Source organism: Cuculus canorus, chromosome 2 (assembly GCF_017976375.1).
Source record: "Cuculus canorus isolate bCucCan1 chromosome 2, bCucCan1.pri, whole genome shotgun sequence".
Classification (NCBI taxonomy): domain Eukaryota; kingdom Metazoa; phylum Chordata; class Aves; order Cuculiformes; family Cuculidae; genus Cuculus; species Cuculus canorus.
In genome coordinates, this window is record NC_071402.1 from 100,041,467 (window position 1) to 100,057,153 (window position 15,687).

General features: G+C 37.2%; 1 protein-coding gene across 1 annotated transcript in view; it reads right to left on the reverse strand.

The window, feature by feature from the left end:
• Positions 1-15,687, reverse strand: part of RECK (reversion inducing cysteine rich protein with kazal motifs) — a 56,161-nt gene that overhangs the window by 20,101 nt on the left and 20,373 nt on the right. Inside the window, 7 exon segments of the mRNA XM_054057115.1 lie at positions 72-208; positions 965-1,177; positions 2,132-2,311; positions 3,798-4,065; positions 4,441-4,638; positions 5,490-5,523; positions 13,003-13,050. Coding sequence (XP_053913090.1) covers positions 72-208; positions 965-1,177; positions 2,132-2,311; positions 3,798-4,065; positions 4,441-4,638; positions 5,490-5,523; positions 13,003-13,050 — 1,078 coding nt within the window.

Genomic DNA, 15,687 nt, shown 5'->3' on the forward strand with positions numbered 1-15,687 from the left:
GTTTTTAAAAGCAATGATAGGCATTAAAAGTATCTTGGTTTCTGATTTTGTTGCATAGTATTGACACTTACTGAGGTATGTATCCAGTGGGATACAGTTCTCCAAGTCATCTGTAGGAGATAAGAGCTCACAAATACTTTCAGCTGAGTGGCCTTCAGGGAATTTATTATGATCTCCACATTTCTTCAGTATTTCCACACAATCTGATCTTCACATAAATAAAGGAACAGAACTTCATGAACATTAGTCAAAGAAAAAAAGTCTTGTATGAAAAAGGTATCTTTCCACATTCTTCCCTTCCCTGAATCCACAACTTTCCCCTTCAGCCTCAAGATAGTGTGTTTGTACATATGCTACGTTTCACAGATCGGGGAAGAACAAATTTGTGACAAGGACATAAACTATTGGTTACATTACTCTTGTTCTACTTTGGGCTTGATTATCTTTATTTTCTATGGCATCATAAATATATATGCATCTTTCAAGGCCAAGCATTTCTTTGATTACTAATGTCTAATCCAGGTTGAACTCAATACCTGTACTACTCTACCCAATCCAATCATCTACTTTCAATATTTCTTTTTTAAAAAAATTTTTTTTAAATTGACAAAATTGACAAAAGCTGACAGATCTTCTGTCCATTGAAATTCACTAGTAGGTCCCAAAACTGAAAAAGAGGAAAGGCTTTGCATACACCACAGAGCGCAAAAAAAAAAAAAAGCCCCAACAATAAATCAGCTTTACAATGGAATCATATACATCCACCTCTTTAACAGGCAAGCATCTTCCATTTACACTAATAGAGATTTAAGCAGTGGGAACTACACAGTCTCATATTAATTTTGTGTTTGCTGTGTCCTGTTTTTCTTCCATAACTCAAACACAGTCCTATAGCAGCTTTCTAGTTCTCATTAAAACCCTTAGCAGAAACTCTACACGGCTTTTTTGCTCTCACAGTACTTACTTGCAGATAATACTTCCTCTAGATTTGCTGTGGCAAGGTTTAATCTGCAGTGAACAGGCAATTGCCTTCCACATTTCTGGTTGGCATTTTTTAATATCAAGCACGGGAATATTTATAAATGGCATCTTAATGCTTCCTTTTTCCCACAGCTTCATGTCATTCATGGCTCCCTGGTCTGACTGAGTATTGCAGCTCCTAAAAAGTTCTGTTGGTCTTAAAAGAAGAAGTTAAGGTATGGCATGTATACCAGAAAAAGAAAACACCATATATTTTACCTTTCGCCATATGAATTCTACAACCTTGATATGGCTTTCTTTTTGTGGCATAAAAGAAATTAATCCCTTCCACAGTTAAGCAAGATCAAAATCAGTTTGAATTCTGTCCTTAAGAAAAATAAGCTCTTTGAGACTCAAGGCTAAAGCTCCCTTCTCACTTCTACCTCTTACATCAAATATCATTTAAATTTTTCTTGCCTGAAGACAGGTGACTAAAAAGCAAGTATCTCGGATATCCTGATTATCTGTGTGAATGTTTCCTGGTGACTCACTAATGCAAGTTGATTTACCATTTATATCTATCCAGGCAGCATCTATTACATATCTGATTCTACTACTCATATAATACTCATGCAACTGCATACAGTTTCAAAGAAAAGCCAGAGATGTATAATAGCTAACAAAATTTCAAATGCTTTTTTTGAAATTCAAACTAATGTGTAACCTTGCAATTACTAATTCAGATACCACTTTTAAATTATGCATTTAAATCATGCATAGAGTATAAAACCACAGAAGTATCTCTGAAAGAAAATGAATTTTGAAAAAGAATAACATGTAAATTTAACAAGAATTTTTACCTTATTTGTAATACACAACATCCCAGTAATCATAGCTTACTTGTCTATATAGTAAGACAGAGGAATATGCTGCTAATACATGATGACATTTTACAAGTTCACTGGTTAGCTTTTATTCTTCTAAGTTTTGTTATGACTTTTGTTAAGTACATTTCCAAAAATTCATTCTAAAGAAAAAAAATATGTATTTCTAAATTACCTAAAAAAAATATTTGCAGACAGACAGCTACATATACGCTTGAAAAACATTTTATTTTTTTAAATCAAAGCACAGGAATACCTTTATATAACATTCAGTGTCTCTCTCCTACCTGTTATTAAAATTAGTGCAGTAAGTAAGATTTCTACAGCCCAGCTGACAAGGTTCTCGTACATCTGCTAAACAGGTCAACATGGAAACTTCAACTGCATTATACTCACAAAAGCGATCAAATTCTTGCCAGCTCTGTGAATTGCCCCAGCTCGTGCTATAAAGTTTAGTGCAGAGCTCTCTAAAAAAAAAAAAAACATATAGACAAAGAAAATAAAATTAAAAGAACAGCAGTTGTTCAGATATTATAGCAGAGCCTATTGTTTCTTTGCTGGTTGCAACAGCCTACACTCACTGAGAAGATTGTGTTAGTGCTCACAAAGTCTGCAAGAGTATCCAAATGTTGTGTTCAAAGCAAATAAGCCCTCTTCACTGTTTTCTAAGCTTACCAATTTTGCTTAAGAATGCTAGCAAATCTTTAAGGTAATAAGACTGAAAGACTTCATAATATAAAACTGCAATATTCAATAAAAATGTAATAACTGGAAACTTGGTCTAATGACTTTGAGAACCATCTCAGCTAATTTTATTTGTAATAAATCTAGGTTGACAAAATAATGAACAACTTCAATCATATCCTTCAATTTCAAATCACACCTTCTTCTCCTATAGAAACGACTAGCAAGTAAAATATCTTCTTTTCTTTTGCCCTGATGTTTGAAACAGGTGTACTACTTGTCACTTGTGTTTGAGACGTTTCCTGGTGTCAGTAATACCCAGCTATTTTGTTCTTGGCAACATTCTACAAACTACAACTGTTCTCATCCCTATTAAGGGTATGGAACTTCACTGTACTATTAAAATCTACTGCACACTGAAAACATCAGGTAAAGTTCCATTTCTAGAACTCATTGTCAAAGCCAACAAACAAAAGATACTATATCAACTGCCATAGGCTACAATGTTCTATGTAACTCCAGGGCTCTACCACGAAACTCATTGTAAGATCCTCCTGCATCCAGGATCTGTTGTTTCATTACAGGAAACTTTGATACTAAAGGAAGTAACAGCTCCAAAATCAACATTTGCAACTTATTTTGACATACTGATGTGTCTGAAATGCAATAATGATCTAATTTTAAAGCAGACTGATAACTACTTTAAACTAAAAATGCTACAATTAGTTCTTTGCAAGCAACTGTTTGCTAAAAGCCTTTTTCTTTAAATGTCTAAATAGTTAGTTCCATTATTTATGAAATAAAGTTAATTATTATTAAATAAGTTATTTTTCATTGATGAAAGTCTGGATAGCATCGAGTAAGAAATACTGCTAAAATTTTAACATGCAGCAACCAAGTAACTGAGAGTTTGTACAATTCACTGTCCCCTTGGCTCTCTTTAGCATTTGGTTAAGGCCTCTTTATCTCGTTCCAACATTAGTTATTATGAACAAGTAAGGTATAGGTTTCCTTAACTTCGCATGCCTGCTATATTAAGCCAGTGCTGAAAGGGAGAAAAACATGACTTCTCTTATGGAACAGTATTTTTTGAGATACAAAGTATCAGACAGAATGTGGTACCCATCTGATTACCTAAACCTATATTTTTTCCCAAGAATTCACAGAACTCTCTATTTGATGTACATAGCCGGTTTTGGGCTTAGGCCTGATACAAGACAACTTCTGAAGCATTGTCACAATTAGAAATGTGAGTAGAGAGATACTGACCTACATGTGGAAGAATTTGCTTTAGAACAGCAATGGAGCTTAGCTCCATCAAGGCCTGTGGAAGGTGGAGGGTGCACAGTGACTCCTGGGTGAACAGATCTTGAGCTCTCCAGAAAACACTGCCAAAGTGGATCCTGAGGGAGCGGCATTGTTTTACATCCTTCTATAAGTCCATCAACAATTTCAAGCTCTGTTTTCATTGACATTAGAATTCTTTTACAAGCAGTCTGACATGCATAGTCTTCTGCTCTATCACAACAATACAAACCTGTTTAAAAAATTAAAAGCAGCTAAACAAGCATATAACAATAACGCAGACACACGACATAATAGCCCTCAGAGAAAAAGTGCTATAAAGAGGCTTTTTCCCCCTTCAGACAATGTTAAATAACACTGATTCTTTTAAATGCAAATAGAATCAACACAGGAGAGGAATCATCAATATGTAGAATTAAAAAATAAAAAAAAATCAATAAGGCAGCTACAAACGAAAGCTTTCATTATATACATTGATACATTTCCAATTAGAATATAGAAATACATTAATACAATAACACATTTTACATAAGAATTGCATACAATCCTCAAACATTTTCAGTATTTTTTATAACTTTCAGTAAAGAAGGATTTTTTTTGTACTTACTATCTGTAGGATTTCTCATTGGGTATGAATGCGTATAGTTGTTCACACAGTGTATAAGCTGAGGGCTAATAGATGCACAGTAGTTTTCAACTGCTTTAATTTGTGAAGGACCAGGAGATGAGTCTGTCCGAAAAATTGCTTGGCAATACTCCCGGCAGTTTGTATGATGACCTGCATAACTGCAACAGACTGACCCCACTGGGGAAATAAACCAACAAACAACAGAACATATGGGTTCCTAAAGAAAAATGAAGAAATGAGCATGTCTGAACCACACACGATGCCCAAGGTATCACTGTGAAAAGACAATGAGGAAATTTTTCTATCCTGTGTTAAAATAATCTCTGTCTACAGAACGACCGGGAATATCTGTAATTAACCAAATTACATTTGTTTGTTTGGCTTGAGAAAATAAGTTGCTAAAGGAGTGTTAAACTCAAGTTCAAGACACTAGCAAGCCCACTGAATTTTATCTTCAGCTGTTCTGTTCTTATTTAAGGCAACCAGATTTGTTTTATAACTGAATTATTAGACAAATACTAATAGTAAGCAAATAAATGTGAGTCATATCTTAAAACTTATTAAAAAATATAGAGACGGTATCACGATTCACCCATTTTTGTTATTTTATCAAATACACAATTCTTGAGAAATACTTTTACTAGAATTAGTTCTGAGACACTGATTTCTTTTCATTTTACACAGACTTCAAGGAACAAAACACCTGCACGGTGCAAGATTTCATCTATGCATTTAATTTTGTTACTTAACATTCATCAAACGAACAAACCAGAAGGAAAAAAATGAACTTATAAGCAATCATCAAAACACAACAGAAAAAATATAAATTAAAAATTGACATAAATTACGTGAACAGCCCAATCCCCTTACCACTTGAGCAAGAAAATTTATGCATGTCGTTTATCCTTCGACTGAACTGAATCCACATGATTTGTGTGTATGTAGAATCATAGAATTTTTTTACATTTTAGAGAAAAAAAAGACAGAATATAAAAGAAAAACAAAAAAACTATTCATTACATACTTACTTTCATTTCTGTTAATACAACTAAAGAGAGCATTCTGAAATCAAAACAAAAACAGTGTTACAAGCCAGAACACTTCAAATAAATATTTAGCTGTCCAGTCATTTCTTATAATGAGCTAATAAATCTAACTTTGTTATTATTTATTCCAATTAGAGTGGATTAAAACAAAAAAACTACACAAAACCACTGAAATTAAGAAATGAAAAGATGAGGGGTGACCTGAGTTCTGCATGCAACTGTAATAAAATAGGTAAATAAAAAAAAAAAAAGCAAGTAAATAAGAAAACTTCCCTGGACTAAAGTTAGACACAGCACACTACAACAGGATGCCCAGAAATGCTGTGCTTTTTTTATTTTTTAATGACAATAAAGATTTTATTTGAAAGATAACCCTTCACAGATGCACCTGTGCAAACAGAAAATATCAAACTAACTCAACAAAAATAAATATTAAAAGCTAAACTCCATCAAACTGCAGCCAAAAGGTAGAGTTTTATGGACATAAAATATGTTAAATGACAGAAAAAAGGAAACAACATATACTCTGCTGTTTTGGTTCAGAGGACACTGATCCACAGAGCAATCACAGAATCGTAAGATCATAGAAGAGTTTGGGTTGGAAGAGACCTTTAAAGGTCACCTAGTCCAACCCCCCTGCAGTGAGCAGGGACATCCTCAACTGGATCAGGTTGCCCCATCCAACTTGAGCCTAAATGTTTCCAGGGGTGGGGCATCCACCACCTCTCTGAGCAATCTGTTCCAGTGTTTCAACACCCTAAGCTCTAAAAAGTTCTTCTGAATATCTTGTTTAAACCTCTCCTCTTACAGTTTAAAACCATTACCCCACACAGTGATTCCTGTCATCTATTCATCTATGTAACATAGATAAGGGACAAGAGAACTCATTGAAACAGCATGTAGACAGAGTCACCATCCTACATCTGTAAAGAATGGATTTATACTGTTGCCTAAAAGCTCATGCGATTTTTTTGGCACCATACATCCTTCTCTGTGGATGCCAGACAATGGTTGTCAGAAAGTCACTGTTTCAATGTGGCCACCTGGTTTCTTTGGGATCTTCCATACATGAAAAAAGAAACAACAGTCAGATAGGAACTGTCAACACTGCTCTGACACAAAACTGACTGTCTTCAGAAGCTGCTGAAATCAGACTTCTCCATACCCACCCTGTATGCACTGGAAGTGGCATTCAAGCCAGCTAGGTAGAAAGCGTCATTGTAACTTTATTAATTAACACACAGGGACAGCAGAGGCTGCAGCCTGCCTGTCATACCCAAGTACCTGACCATACTGTTAGCACAAACAGTATCTAGAATCATGATGTAACGCTGCTGTAAACTCAACTAAAAATTGTCATGTTATTTAAAAGTTGAATGTTACAAAAAAATCCTATTAAAAAGCAGTTCAGGTATAATAACATGCCTGGCCCTGTTAGCTGCAGATTGCAGACAATACAAAACCCAGAGAAAAATGTTGAGAAGACTACGGTGTCTACCATCATTCCTCCTTTAAAAGAGCTCAAGTTGAGACAAAATTATTTTCTTACAGCATTTTTACACACCAATTTTATATAGGCAGGATGCTGTAACCAGATAATAAATCTTTCTGCACTTCGAAACTACAGTTCACAGATTGCTGAATCACTGTAATAATGCTCACATTTCTGTCAAGGGGAGTTAGTCTTCAGTTTTCCACTTTGTTTTTAACCCTCCTATCCCTGTTCCAAGTTGCATAGTCTTGTGTTTACACTAGATCTAGCAATAATCCACTTCTTATTACCTGATTTTTATCAGTGACCCTGCTGAAAACATTTTTTTCTCATGTCCTGGAAATTTAAATTAGTGATTTCAACAGGTATAATACTAGAACAGAACAGAATTTAGGAACCATCTTTAAGGAACCATCTTTTAGGAGGACCTGCCAGATGCCAGAGGCAGAGCAAGGTAAGGAAAAATATTTTTATGGCTAGCTGTGAGAGGGAATGTGTGTGGAAAAAGGGCAGTTCCAGGAAGGAACAGGAAAAACTTCAGCTGCACTGAGTTGTTAAAGCAACTCACCACATTTCATGAAACTGTAGCCACCACAGAACACAGTGCTAGGTAGAGTACTGACTTTGCTCTTTGTGTTGGTCTGGATAATTGTTCAGTTTCACAGAAAATACAGGTACACGGGCAGGGAGTATAGCTCTACAGACATGAGAGAATCTTAAAAAACAAATTAGCTTAGTTACCTGCTTGCAAATAAAGCTGACATCAGCTTTAGACAGTCTGCTTTGAATTACTAACCATAGCTTCATTACAGAACACAGGGTTAATGCCCACCACTAGCAAAGTAACAGTCATTTAAGAAACAAGCAGCTTTTCTGCCCACTCAAATTCCATTCTGAATCTGCTAGTGAACTTTCAGAAGAGAAAGACAGAGAAAACTAAAAGACAAAACAGAAAAGTAAGGAAAAGCAAACAAAAAAACCCTACAAAAAACCTCAAAAAGTAGAAAATTATGTTCTTTTTAAAGAAAGAACTAAGTCACCAAGATCTGGGAAAATGAGGATACAAAGGCAGTATTGTAAGCACACACAAAGGTTGATTACTCCACTTTCAACTTGTGAATAAAATATTAAGTCAATAAAGATGGCAATATTGTAAGTTACAAAACACAAACATCATGATTTGTTTTACTTGCACATTATCTTCTTTCAGACTTCTCTTTTTTTAAATCCAGACTTGGCTGAAATTTATGATTAAAGCCAGTGAGAGCATAAGCAGAAGGAATGGAAAGTGGCAGGTGGACACAGACAACATAGCCACCTATGCCTTAAAGAAAACAGCCTCAAACAACTTTTGGTGTTATGGAAATTGACAAAGGCAACTGAAGTTTATCCAGCAGTGAACATTGTCCAGTCTTCCTCACCAGAAGCTCACTGAAGAAAGATTTTAGCCAGTACTGCAGGACCTAACTGGTTTCGCTCTTTTTGGAGCTCATCAGCTGCAGGTAACGGCTCAAAACCCAAAATGCTTGCACACGAACACAGAGAACGGTTTGCTAAAGGAAGAGTCTTCTGCATTGTAAGGCATACTTTTATATTATAAAAACATATCTTCTAAATGGTTGCCACTTGCATCTTGAAAAGTGACAGCTGTTCTTTCACACCAGAAACTAAGGGTATTTTGCTAAAAATCAAAGATTATTTTCCTTCCTAAAAATTCTTACGGTATCTGTATTTCACTAACTCTGGCAGAAAAATAACTTTACTACTGTTGTCTTGAGCAAGCTAACCATATTAAATATTTGAGCATGGATCCTATACAATTCAGGCCATAGTAATTTAGAAGTATTACCTACAGTTAAAAAATACACTAGGAAATAAATTGCTTCACTCCATGAGAACAGCAGTGAAAGTTCTGTTAATCTCTCCTTGACTTAATTTAATCTTAGAATTTATCAACTGAAGACATAGTCAGAAGGCTAACATACTAAGGGTTAGTGGAGTCTGCTGAAGTTTCAAATGATGTTTCTCATCCTTAAGAACTTACAGTAATTAACAAGTAAGGCCAAGATTTTCCTTTATTACATAAACCAGTAAAGAAGTGAGAACACTTGCACAGTAATGCAAAACAAAATTACTGGAATTTAAATTTTGACAAGATCATCAAGTGTTCTATAAAACTTCTTTGAATAGCACAAAACCAAAAAGCACCAGAACGCAAATTGACAATAATATTAGCTACAATGTGTAGTATGTGGTCAGAGTCCACTCTGAATTTGTTAAGTAGTACTTCCAAAGGCCACACACAGCCAGGTGCCTTAGGAGTTATTAAAACTGTTTTGGGACCCTTTCCTTAAGGATGTCCTAAACAGCTCCTCCAGGTACAATCTATTGTCTCTGACTAATCCACACAAACAATCAGAGAAGAGCTAAAAACTGTTGACTGCATTTTACAGAAGTGTTCACTAAAACCTCAGGGTAGAACAGGATCATATGACCTCAGAAGATAAAACAAGCCAATGCTGTAGCACAGTGAATACTTTTCTGATTCCCTACTGCTGAACTCGGAGATGCAGGCACTGCCTTTGAAGTTTCTGTACTTAAAAACTGTAATAAAACAAAGTCAGATTAAACTAAACAGTGCTTAAATCTGTGAGGGTAATATGCCTTTAAAGAGTTCAAAGACACCAAAAGTTTTTACTACTATGTGTCAAAAACAGTTTTAGGAGCAGAAGCTAAATAATTTGCAAACATTTCCAATTATATTTTGACTGCATGGCAATTGTTAATACTGCTTAGCTGCAGAAAGCTCTCATAATGCCAATTAACTAGAGTTTGAATGTCTTATTTAGTACACATGAATTAAGAACCGGAGTTCTTAACGTGCAGAGAGGTGAACTCACAGCATGCAGTGTAAAGCAAGAGCTATAATCTATGGAAATTTTAGTACTAGTCTTTCCATGCACAGAAGAAAAGTGATCTCGAATGCAACAATGAAGTCTTTACAGTTTATTTCAAGCCTTTCAAACTATTTTTAATTACTTTTCCAAGCACAGATTCCATGCAGCCTTTTAAAAAAAAAAAAAAAGAACTTCAATTTTACACAAAACTTTTGAAAACAGGAAAAATCAGAAAATCCTACATACAATCCATACAGTCTCCGCTTCGTTTTTTTCTTCTTCCTTTGACTATTACCTACCTTCTTTTTAGAGGAAGATTAACAGGCACAGCAGAAAGCTGGAAGAAGTAGTGAAAAGATAGAAGAGTTGACATGCATAGAACTAGAGAAAAAACGAAGATGAAAAAATGAGTATCTGAGAAGCAGAAGATGGGAAAAAAGACTACGATAACAAAATCCTTCTAAAGAAGGTAAAATAAAGTACATCTCAGTAACACTCAAAAAATACTCAGCAAGTTGTGTTTAATTTTTTAAATTCTGTATGGAATGCCATTTGAAAATAAAAAATGCTTAATAGGATGCAATCTTCAGTATACTGATCCAAAATGAATACTTTACAACGTAATTCATTTCTAAAACGTTTAAAATCTCCAGATTAGAATCACAATCTTTGTAGGTATTTACAGTAAAAGTAATCCAGAAATATACAAATCAGCAGAAAAAGCATCATCAACGAATCTCGTTAAAAGCTGGCACATGAATGCTGAAGTGATTCTCCAATTCTGTACAACATGAGAACTGCACCTCACAACTTCAAACTCTGTGATGCCTCCTGCTTGGAGTAAGGGGTTTTTTTTCACTGCTCCGAACCCTATGAAACCTTTGAAAACTTTATCTCATTCTTCAATGCTCATTAACTTGGTGCGAAGCTGTAGAGTAACTCCTAAAGCTGCTTCCCTAATCTCAAAAGATTACAGGGAAGATACTACGCACTGTTCAGTCAAAACTATTATAAGAAGCTTGTGAAAATCCTCTAGGAAATCCTTATGTAAGTACATAAGCAAACTCTGAAAGCCGATAACCTATAAGAGTGTTTGCAAAAAGGGAATTAATACTTTTATATTTTTAAGTTTTTACAGCTAGTTTTTACTTACATGTCACAGACATGTCATACCTCAATAACATACCGGAGAGTTGATGAAAAAGGCCTATGATCAATACTGTAAACTAATTCTCATATTTGGAACCTCATTTTTGGTGTACGAACTATGAATTCTTAAACACAAAGGCAAACAACTGTACGTATAACATTGTGTTTATGTGATTCACAGGCTGTTTCTGATCTCATGTCACACCTCTTTCAATTTTAACTAGCCACTCCCTTCCCAATAGTTCAGTTTCTTCCACAGCCAACCCAACCAAGTACAAAGTGTGGTATCAGTCACAGACACAGAAGCTACCTGTAGACTAAAGAAAGAACAGGGCACAATCACCAAGGCATCAAGAATTTTATTTTTCAAGAAACAGTGGATGAATCACTAGGGTGTGAAAAAAATGCAGGTTCCCTCCAGAAGTATTTCTTGGACTCTCCTATCTTAGGCAAAAATTTTGCATAACCAGTGGGTCTCTTGAGTGCATTGGGAGTACTATGTCAAGAGTACTCGTAAGCCTAGATATATAGGAAAACCCACTGTCAGACAAAATTCTGTAATAACAAGATCTATCACATTAGTTAATTAATTTCTGTCACTAATGCAATATCTGTATTAATGAGCTCCTAGTACTCATTAAAAAAGTTCTTTCCCTCCTGAAGACTCATTCTTTCTTCCATCATTTTCCCCTCTCCTTCCCTTTTAGTGTTGCACAGCCAGAAAGAGTTAAGGGTTTCTGTACAACCACAGCACATTCACTCTTTCGAACAGTGAGAGACACACTTGGCAAAATTCCAGATAAAAACTGGAAAAAGAAGAACCAGGAAAAGTAAGATGACTATCATCTTTTTGTAGTCATTCTTTAATCTCTTACCTTTCCTCTTCCATTCTCCTTCAACCCATATTGACCAACCTCCTACAGCAACGCAGAATCCAGAAAAAAAGAAGGAAACAGACCAGCATAACAGAGAGAAAGCTTACAGAAATTGACAGTATAGCATATCATAGCATGAGAAGAGACAGAACTACTTTAAACAAAAATTTGTTTTTAAGAACACAAGCTATGGTAATTTCAACAGTGAAGAGTCTAGGAAAATACTCTGAAGATTGTTTAGATAAAATGACCAAAGGTGGGTAGTGGGGGGAAGAAATTTAATGTTTCCTGGAAAAACAGGAAACCTGCTACACTTGTGCCCAAATGAAGAGAACAGAAAATTGTCTGACAACATGAACTGTTGATTATAATTAGAATTTAGGTAGAACTACCTAATTCAGGGCAGGAGGAAATCAGACATAAAGGGGTAGGAGGAACCTAGCTTTTAATTAAGAAACAGATGAAAGAAAAGAAGTCCTAGCAGAATAGCATTTCTATAAATCATATTAAGAATAATATAGGTAAAGGTAGATTTCTGAAAATATCCCGATGATTAATTTTAAGAGCAGAACAGTAAAAATAATTGTAGGCATTCATAGTTTCACTGATATTACAAACAATTATTCATTTGAAATTATTTACATGAAGAAAAGAATATTTAAAAAGTTATTCTTTCCCGAGTTTATTCCTTTAGGTCACTTTTAAGCTGACTCTCCCACTATAGAAGTAAAAATGTTTCTGATGGAATGAATGCTCACAATGAACACTGACTTTCATGAGAAGTCCCAAGAAACCAACTTTTTTGAATCTGTGTCTCTATTTTGAAAATTGCATCTTTTTCATTCAAATTAAGATACATACAATTCTAAAAAAAAAAAAAAAAAAGACAACTCCTTTTACAGGAAACGATGGTACTTTTACAAAACTGGTGGGAGAGGTATTTTTACATTTGGATGAAAAAATGAGTATATCCAGAAATATGACTACAAGAAGACTGGACTTTCCTGCTTCTAAAGGCTACTTTTTACAGAATTCAAAGAACAGTTGATTTTTAAGATATATCCAGACACATACACACATACCTCGTATTCCTTCCTGCAGAGCTTCAAAACATCATTCTTTGCAGAAGCCTAAAAGATAGATGAATTTCTCTATTAGTAGGAGAAAATAATAAAATCATGCTGGAAAGTAAAGACAACTCTAGACTAACTGTGATAACCATGGATTCATGATCTATTTAAATGTTCCTTTTTAAAAACCAAAAGAATCCATGCAAGCTTTAAAAAAAGAAAAGCAGAAACTATGACTGCCAGTACTACATTGAATTAAGAAACAAACCTCATATTTCCGTACCAAGTTAGCTGATATGAGAAGCATGTAAAGCAACTCTGTTTCTGTGAAAGGTTTTGCAAGATAGAGCAGAATACAGGAAGCATTTAGGAAACAGAAGAACTCGAGCATAAAACTCTCCCCATTTTGCATGCTCAGTACCACTTATGTGCCTCTTTCCCTTCTCTGTCTTGTATGCACGGTCCTGGGAGTTCCTAGTATGAAAACTGAGTTGCAGAAGTTTACCCCTCAAAATGCAGATGAGTTTTTTTTCTGTAGAGTGTCTCTTCATAGAATCACCAGGTTGGAAAGGACCCACTGGATCATCGAGTTCAACCATTCCTAACACTCCCTAAACCATGTCCCTAAGCACTTCATCAACCCATTCCTTAAACACCTCCAGAGAAAGCAACTCAACCACCTCCCTGGGCAGCCTGTTCCAGTGCCCAATGACTCTTTCCGTGAAATTTTTTTTCTGATATCCAGCCTGAACTTCCCCTGGCGGAGCTTCAGGCCATTCCCCCTTGTCCTGTCCTCAGTCACTTGGGAGAAAAGGCCAGCTCCCTCCTCTCCCCTAACCTCCTTTCAGGTAGCTGTAGAGAGTAATAAGGTCTCCCCCCAGCCTCCTCTTCTCCAGGCTAAACAACGCCAGCTCTCTCAGCCGCTCCTCGTAAGACTTGTTCTCCAGCCCCCTCACCAGCTTTGTTGCTCTTCTCTGGACACACTCCACAGCCTCAACATCCTTCTTGTGGTGAGGGGCCCAGAACTGAACACAGTACACAAGGTGTGGTCTCATCAGTGCCGAGTAAAGAGGGAGAATAACCTCCCTGGAACTGCTGGTCACGCCGTTTCTGATACAAGCCAAGATGCCATTGGCCTTCTTGGCCACCTGGGCACACTGCTGGCTCATGTTCAGTTGGCTGTCAACCATTACCCCCAGGTCCTTCTCCTCTGTACAGCTCTCCAGCCACTCTTCCCCATAGTCTGTAGCACTACATAGGGTTGTTGCGCCCAAGTGCAGTGACCTGGCATTTGGCCTTGTTAAACCTCATGCCATTGGCCTCAGCCCAGCGGTCCAGCCTGTTCAGATCCCTTTGCAGAGCCTCCCTACCCTCCAGCAGATCCACACTTCCACCTAGCTTAGTGTCATCTGCAAACGTGCTGAGGGTGCACTCAATGCCTTCATCCAGGTCATTGATAAAGACATTGAACAGGGCTGGACCCAGTACCAAGCCCTGAGGAACCCCACTTGTGACTGGCCTCCAGCTGGAGTTAAACTCCATTTACCATTGCTCTCTGGGCCCAGCCATCCAACCAGTTTTCAAGCCAGGAGAGTGTGCGCCTGTCCAGGCCAGAGGCAGCCAGTTTCTGAAGCAGAATGCTGTGAGAAACCGTGTCAAAGGCTTTACTGAAGTCCAAGAAGACTACATCCACAGCCTTACATCCATCCAGTAGTGGAGTCACTTTGTCATAGAAGGCGATCAGGCTTGCTTGGCAATACTGGCCTTTCATGAATCCATATTGACTGGGCCTGATCACCCGGTTCTCTTGCATGTGCTTCATGATAGCACTCAAGATCAGCTGTTCCATGACTTTCCCCGGCACTGAGGTTAGACTGACAGGCCTGTAGTTTCTCGGATCCTCCCTGCAACCCTTCTTGTAGATGGGCACAACATCAGCCATCCTCCAGTCCTGTGGAACTTCCCCAGTCAGCCAGGACAACTGGAAGATGATGGAAAGGGGTTTGGAAAGGACATCCGCCAGCTCCTTTAATACTCTTGGGTAGACGCCATCCGGCCCCATAGACTTGTGGGTGTCTAGCTGGGCAAGCAAGTCTTTAACCGCCTCCTCTTGAATCACGGGAGCCTCCTTCTGCTCCTCTAACTCCTGGGTTTGTACACAGAGGGAACAACTTCCCTGCTATTAAAGACTGAGGCAAAGAAGGCATTAAGTACCTCAGCCTTGTCCTTATCCCGTCACTGTTGTTCCTTCTGCATCCACACGGACTGAATATTCTCCTAGTCCTCCTTTCTTGTTAATGTATTTGTAGAATGATTTTTTATTATCTTTCACAGACTTAGCCAATTTGATTTCTAATTGGGCCTTAGCCCTCCTGATTTTTTCCTGCACGATCTCACTTCCTCCCTGTAGTCCACCCAAGACACCTGCCCCTTCCTCCAAAGCTCATAGACCTTCTTCTTTATGATGCATCTCAAGATCTCCCTGCTCAATCAAGCTGGCTTTTTCCCCCCGCCGGCTCCTTTTCCGGAACACAGGGATGGCTTGCTCCTGAGCTGCTAGGATTTCATTTTTTAAGAGCGCCCTGCCCTCGTGGGCTCCCTTGCCCTGAAGGACTGTCTCCCATGGGACTTGCCAACCAACCTTCTGAACAGTCCAAAGTCTGCCCTCTGGAAAGTTAATGTGACTGTTTTGCTAAT